Consider the following 7,873-nt stretch of genomic DNA (forward strand, 5'->3'; position numbering starts at 1 on the left):
TAAGCTGAGAGAGTCAGAGAGAGAAAGAGGAGGAGGAAGAGACTCAGAGAAAAATACTCCTAAATAAAATGATTCGTATTTAGAATATAAATATTTAAGACATGAAAATCACTTGTGTATGCATACACATAAGATATGAATACAAACTTCACAGAGTAGGAATGCTTTTTATAAACACAAATCACCATTCAATAGTAGTTCTTCCAAGTTATCAGGATTTCGAGCAAGCTGCAAGATCAGAGCAGAACCCCGAACCTTGTCAGGAATATCTTCATATAATAACTCAATGTATTCATCCATATCATTTATGTTAGCAATTTCATCAATCTGAAACAAAGATATAAGTACTCAACTACAGATTCGTTGTCAAAGAAATGATACTTTGTGATATTATCAGAATTAACAAATTACCAATAACTTATAGCACCCAACTTTTTATAGATGAAGATTTTATGCCCTTGGATACTAGGACGTAAATACAAAAAGCATGAACTATGGCAAAGAGGGACATATATAAACTCTAAAGTTTGTCTATCAGTATAAAGAGTTTGATTTAGTTTTTGTCGTGCTGAGGATGGAGACCAGGGCTTTGCACATATTAGAGAAGCACTTTACCACAGTCACATTCTCTACCCCATAAAATATTCAAAATATAAAGTATTTTACATATATTACAAAGTAATGTGTGTTTACAGAAGTACATTAACTGGTATTTTAAAATATACTGTTATAAAAACATCAAGATATTTTACCACTTAAAATAAAAATTATGTCTAAAAAGCACACCAATGTTTGTCATTGTTAATTACTTATTATCTATCTTTCTCAAGGACCTCTAAGTTCAGTCATCATTGAAAATTCAACATTTTATTAATGAGGTTATTTTCAAAAGTATTTATTAGATCAGGATTCATATACACTTACTTCCATTCCTTCAAAGGGAGGTGGATCTTTGGGCTTGCTTGATTTTTCTTTCTTTTCTGTGAAGAATGAAACAAATTTAAATGAGAAAAACTACATTTTTAGTTTGGAGAAATTTTTACTTTCAGCTGCTCTGTTTGATTCTTTATAACTGGAAGCTACTAGAATGAAATTTTTATTGAAATCTTTTTTCCATGTGTAAAAAAATGCTTATTTATAATTCATTCAGCTAATCCCAATGATGCTATCAAAGGAGTATACTATATTATTAGTACAAACTAATAAAATATATAACACATGACAAAATTTATGTTGAGCAGTAACTTTAAAGTCCTCCTTGGCTAACTTTTGGGATAAGTATACAGATAAATTCTCCAATAAGAGCCAAAATAGTAAATTCTAAGTATGTCTATTTTCCCCTTCCTAATTCAAATTTAAGGCAGGAATAGGTAAATAAGTAAGGCAAAGAGAAACATGAGTAATATTAGTAAATGAGCAATATGAAAACTAAAAGTTAGCAGAAAAAATAATAAAAGTGATGGGTAAATTCATAAGCTAAAATAATTGATTCTTGTCTGACAAGTCAAATTAAAGTAATAAATTAAGACAAATACTTAAAATTATATTAATTAAATTCTTACTTATTCCCAAATAAAATATTCAAAGGCTTTGACACAACTGAGACATTTATTATACTGAGTTATTTAATTAGAAGCATAATTATATTTTCTATGAGCCTAATCAAAAACAAAAACAATGAATGCATATTAAAAGAAATCAGAAATATCAAAATTTTGGTTTTAAAACTAGCAGATAAATACACATATAATACAATTATCCATTATTGTAGACTATTAGGAAAGAAGAGACCAGAGAGTAGAGGAGATAAGAGAGAGTAAGCGTGTATGCATGCAAATGAATTACAAATAATATCAAAACACATTATATACAAGAACGAAAATGTCACAATAAAACTCATTGTACAAACAATGTGATATTGAAAATATGGTTGAGTAATATTTTTGTCTGGAAATGGTTAAAATGCTAGAGAAAGCCTGTACTTTCAAGGAACACAAAGATAAATAATTTTCAGAAGACAGCCACCATTCTAGATAATGTCCTTATAATCTCAACAGCTAAGTTTTGCCTTAAGTGGACAACTTAGTATGCGAGAAGTTTCAATCAGCAAGGAAAAAAATGAATTATACAGTTATACAGGACCACCCTCTAGGGCAGGGGTTCTGTGGCTATGAAATATCAAATACCAAATTAAAATGTTAAGAAAAACTGAATAATTAAAAATAAGCATAGATTAAGCATAGCAAAGCACTGCATATAGTCATCAACAATAATATCTAAAGAATAACATTTGTTGAATTATTTTGTCCATATATGATGACAAAATTTTCTTTCATATTTCTTTAATTTTAGGAAAGAGAAAATGCTGACTTTCCTTGAAAACTCATTCTTTTCTTTTCATGAGTCTACAGGTGTTTTATTATAAATGCTTTTAAAACTACTGATTTGGCACTAGGAAAAGTTAATTTTAACTATTGTACAACCTACATTATTGTACATACAAAAGTTCAAACATTGATGATTTTGCTCACTTCAAATTTATTTGAAGATGTTATCTCTCTTCATATATAGATATCCTAACAAGATTATTCTGAGAATATTTGTATAATTTTTTTCTTGATAATGTTTTCTATATCTTGGTAGGTGAGCACTTACTGGTAAGAAGTATACTTCAAGTTCAAAATGCCTTTTTTGCTTTTAAGAATAAGTGTACAGCCATTCAGTTCATTCAATAACATGTGCATGCATCTGTTAAGATTCAGTGCTAGCAGTATTTATTAGGCACAGGTATTTATTTGCTGTAAATATAGAGAAGACTAATATGGGCAAAAAAAATCCCAAACAAAATGTTAATATTTATGTACTAAGCCCAGTCCAAATTTGAGCACAGACATGTTACTGTAAGAGTATCACATTTTGGAATGTTTCAATGTTGAAGAACCATACATTTGGTAAAGATTGTGAAATGGGGATAATTATTCAAAACGGAGAAAGTAAGAATAGAGCATTAACCAAGCAAGCAAACCAAGTGGGAATGAGGCCCTGAGTTGAAAACACAATACCTTCCACCAACCCCACACATAAAACACCACCACCACCAACAACAAATACCAAATTGCTGGGTGCTGATGGCTCATGCCTTTAATCCTAGTTTCGAAGGTGGCTGAAATCACAGGATCAATGTTCAACACTCTGATTGATGGAATCCTCTGCTATCCTGAGCAGAAGAGTCTGAGACTCTATTGACAACTAACTAGATTGGAGGCATTCCTGAAGTGGGACAGGACCACCTGTGAGCAAGCAAGCTGAGCAAACCTGGGGGATTCAAGCCCCCCCCCCACATAATCTGCTTTTATTTTTGTAAATAAGTACTTCTTAGTGCTAATACGTTACTTGCATAATTCTTTCACTGAGGAAGTGAGGATAGGAAAATGGCAAATAGATAAATAGAGGAATAAATAGCAAATAGATACTGGGATGTTCCAATAGTTACATCTTTAGGATAGACTAAGGCAAAGGATATATATTTTAACACTTAAAACAATCCATTCAACTAATAAATCAAGTATCATTAATAAATTTGGAAATTTCTGAACTTTTTTTTTTTTTTTTTGGATCTGGTCGTGGGTCCTGAACTCTGGGCCTGGGCGCTGTCCCTCAGCTCTTCAGCTCAAGGTTAGCACTCTACCACTTGAGCCACAGCGCCACTTTGAACTTTTTAACTCTAGTTAGGGCATATAAAATAGGTTTTATACTTTAACTTTTCTCCTTTTATTAGTTTACAACCAACAACAGATTCCTTATTTATTCCTTATTTTGGTAAATATATATTCCTTACATATAAAATGAAACAAATGAGATTATTTTATATGGAAGCATAAAACCTACCACACTGAAAACTAATATAATTATTCATTCTTCCATTAGTTTACTTGTTCATAGCACACGTGATAAACCTCACTCAAATTCAAAGAAGCTGAAATTGTAATCCAGCTCTGACTAAAGTCCGGCACTCCGCTCACCTTTCCCTGACCAGGAAACCCGGCGGTTCTGTAGGTAGTACAACAGCTGCTCCACATCGTTCAATTTGGAGGGGTGGATGAGTTTACACTCTTCAACCACTTTTCGAGCCAGAGAAGTTATATCTGTGTTAGCATTCAGACTTTTCAGACGAATACTGCAACGATATCCAAAAGTCCAACTCAGATATGGTAGAAGTACTCCACAGATCCAACACTACTACTTTAAATTAAGATAACAGAGTCTACATGCGCTTGTAAAATCTTAATGAAGTATTACATCTAATTATGCTTAGAAAATTTGAGGGAATTATTTCCTATGATTTGGACAAAGGAAACAATTTTTTTTTCTGAATCTCTAGGCAGGACAGCACATTCAGAGGTCCTGCAGCCTTTCAGATATAAAAGTATATGAATCTTTAATCAATATTGATTTTTGAATTTGTCCTGCAACAAGTAAATCATTTTCTCGACCTTTCCTACTGCTTTTTTTTTCTAGTTAAGGACAAGACAAAACCTTGATATTTTTAGATTTTAATTGCTTTGCTGGTAAGAATATAGAAAGTAGAAGAAAAGTGAGATGTATTTTAAGACCTATATGGGAAACTTTGAGTAACAGGAGTGTTAAACTTTTTTGATGTATTAATTTACATGTAAATTTTATTCAACACTCCTTCCCATCATCTGAATATAACACAAGTGATTCACTAACAAGCCAAGAAAAGATGGCGCAGTCTGACGACAAATGCCCGTTACACAGATTCATATATGGGAGAGAATGACGAAACAAAAAATGGATTCAGAGTAAAAAGTTAATGTAATGACAAAACACTCTCAAGTAGATGCTTCTTTGTAGATCTTAAATTTAAAAAGAGGAAACCAATCAAGTCTTCATCCTGTTGAATGATTTCTTAGTAAAAGGACCAGGGTTGAGAAGTCAAGGAAATGGTCTGGGAAGCCAGTAGAATGAGTTAAGATATTAATCCCAATAAAATCTAAATCTTGTTCTTTAGAGATTCACCATCAAAAGATATTTTGGTGGCTTCCAATTGTTGGCAATTAAAAATAAAGACTTTTGCTGGGCAAATGCTAGATAATATGGTTAGCCTATATTTGGCTTCGTAGGAGACCACCAAATTTTCTTGCAAAATATATGCTTAGTTTATTTTCCCATCAGCTATAAATGAAAGTCCTTATTACTCCACATTCTTGCAGAATCTGCTATTGTTAGCACTTTGCACGTTAGCCATTCTACTAGTCTCCCTTATTGGTTTAATATACAAAGGCTTACAAGCTTCTTTTAGGTGTTTTCTACCACATACATAGTAGCAACTTGATGCAACCTTTTCTACTCAGAGTAACAGACAGTTCCCTTCACCTTCATTTGTTAAGAAGACATGAAAAAATACAGGTATATCGAGAAATGTTTTAGAAAATTTTAGCTGTATGGATACTGGACCATTCCTATAATCAACATACAACATTTTCATTAGGCACTTCATGCTTATTACCATTTATCAAAAACTTTATCACTTGTATTATTTTTGGACCATAATCATCATTGTCTCAAAACAAAATCTGTACAAAACTGGAATTCTCATAAAGACAAGCTTGTAAAATTTCTTTACCATATCTGGGCCACAGCCTTGATGACTCCAACTTAATAACAGGTTCAATTCATACCTCTCTCATCCTATATGAGATTCCCTTCCGCTACACCACTGAGAAAATTTCTTGAATTACAAGCACATTTTCTTTGTGTACAACAATATGATTACTCTCCAAATCCTGGGCAGCCAGGGTTGATTTCCTGTTTGAGTTATTCAGGTCTTTTCTTGCTAAGATTTAAGTGCACATACTCTAATCACAGAACAGATTCTTATTCTTGTTTCCAACTCCCTGCTGAATGTAATTCTTGACTAGAAAGCCTGAAGATTTTAAAGCACTAATATTTTTGTCAAATTCTACATTAAAAAACTAGTGAGGACACCTTTAAGAACTAAAAATTAAATTTCTCTTGAAGTATGGATACATGAGGTTCTAAAGTCTAAGAATCCAATCTGCTGCTTTTCTTGGGAAGTCAAATAGAGATTGTTATGTGTTCTCAAAATATATAGACTTTGGCAAACAATCACTCAAACGTAAATGGAAGGGAGAATGTGACCAAAAGGTGCTGTACTGTGTAAGAATGCATGTGTAAAATCTCTCTTTATTGTAGAGGATTCATTCATTTTTAATGCATTATTAATGTCAGTTAGCCTCCCTCTAATCCAAAGACAAAGGACAGTTAAGGTGTAGTTAAGCTACTCAGCAAGTTCTCTTGAAGACCGCTATAAGCAAGGGTTTCCTGGCTGCAGCACTATGAAGCTGTAGGTGGCTAGCATGTGTAGTACATCATAATTGGCAACAGTCAGCTGGCCTCTAGCCAATGTATGGCCATGCCCCCCTCCTCCTTACAAAATATCTACAGACACTGCTAAATATCCCCTGTGGGAAAAAACCACTCCCAGTTGAGGATCATCACCATACACTTAACGTGCTAAATATTATCACATGTGTTCCCAGTAACTCACAAACCAGGAAATAGTAGAGTTTTCTCTAACTAGTTACCAAGTAAAAGTTAGGTCCTTTCATTTATTTGTTTATGGAGAAAGGAGGGTTGAATGAGAATATTAGTGACTCCCAAATCTAAATTTCTGAAAAGCGATGGAAGGCAGGCAAGATCATGACCAGCACAAATCCAGGCTAGTAAAAAAACCCAGTTCCCAAGGGACAGCTACAACAGCAACTAGGAAAGTACACAAGATACTAGGAGAACTAAAACTAATCTTTTGAGCCAGAAAAATCTTGTGATATTACTAACATGTTGCAGCGGACTAGATTTTCAAGTGAGTATTCAAGCTCTGTGTCCTAACTGGGAACTTCTGAAAGTCATACTTCACGAAATTCCAGGAAAGAGAAAACCGAGGATTTTTAATTGAACTGAAAAGTCCCACATACATGTAGCATTTATGACTGACTTTACAGGTCAGTCGTGACAGGAACATTTTATTTGGAATAAACATATTTTATAGTTAAAGTTTAATATAATTCTCTAAGATAACCTATCTCTAAAGAACGCTGTGATCACCTATTGCCTATGAAGATCAAAGTGGCATCAGGTCTGTGTAGATTCACTACTTACATTTTTTGGCATTCCTTTCGTTCTCCTAACATGGGATCCCCCATTTCTCCAAGAATGGTGGCCTCCACTTCATACTGAACAATGAGCGCTTTTTCTGATGGGTGTACATCAATATTCCCTCCTTTAACTTTCCTGAAATATAAAATACAAAAAAAAAAAAAAAAACTCATGACGTGGCCGTGATTTTTAACTAGTTCCAAAAAATACAGGCTGGTTTATATATGCCTTTGAATCAAACTTACTTTTAACTTGGGAAAAGAGAACTGCATAAAGTATCTTCACATAAATAGTGCTACCTTTGAAAAATACAGTTACCAAAAGTACCATGCACAAAGAAAATGAGTGAAACAAGCAATTAGGATGTCCTTGAAGAGAATGACAATGACAATAAGACATTGTCATTCTTTTCAACATCAAAGATAGCGACCTCTAAATTGGTATTTTAAAAAATAAACCTTGCCCTTTCCAACCATGTGAAAGGTAAGAATTGTCAAGATGTAACTATTTGGGTTTCTATTTGTTTCTTAAGATATATTTTTATTGTAAAGATACTGTACAGAGGGGTTACAGTCACATGAGTAAGATGAGTACCCCCTCCTTTGTTTTCCCCTTGCCTTCCCACTTCCCCAACTCCTCCCTACCCCAAGTTGTAAAACTATTTGGGTTTTTC

General features: G+C 33.4%; 1 protein-coding gene across 1 annotated transcript in view; it reads right to left on the reverse strand.

Annotated features, from left to right (window-relative positions):
* Nucleotides 1-7,331, reverse strand: part of Kifap3 (kinesin-associated protein 3) — a 102,897-nt gene extending 95,566 nt beyond the window's left edge. Inside the window, exons 1-4 of the mRNA XM_013015552.1 lie at nucleotides 7,204-7,331; nucleotides 4,023-4,177; nucleotides 925-980; nucleotides 186-327 (exon numbers count right to left, since the gene is read on the reverse strand). Of these exons, the coding sequence (XP_012871006.1) occupies nucleotides 186-327; nucleotides 925-980; nucleotides 4,023-4,177; nucleotides 7,204-7,247 (397 nt within the window). The 5' untranslated portion in view covers nucleotides 7,248-7,331. The remainder of the gene's footprint in view (nucleotides 1-185; nucleotides 328-924; nucleotides 981-4,022; nucleotides 4,178-7,203) is intronic.
* Nucleotides 7,332-7,873: the final 542 nt, after the last annotated feature.

The sequence above is a fragment of the Dipodomys ordii genome, unplaced genomic scaffold (genome assembly GCF_000151885.1).
Source record: "Dipodomys ordii isolate 6190 unplaced genomic scaffold, Dord_2.0 Scaffold27, whole genome shotgun sequence".
NCBI lineage: Eukaryota > Metazoa > Chordata > Mammalia > Rodentia > Heteromyidae > Dipodomys > Dipodomys ordii.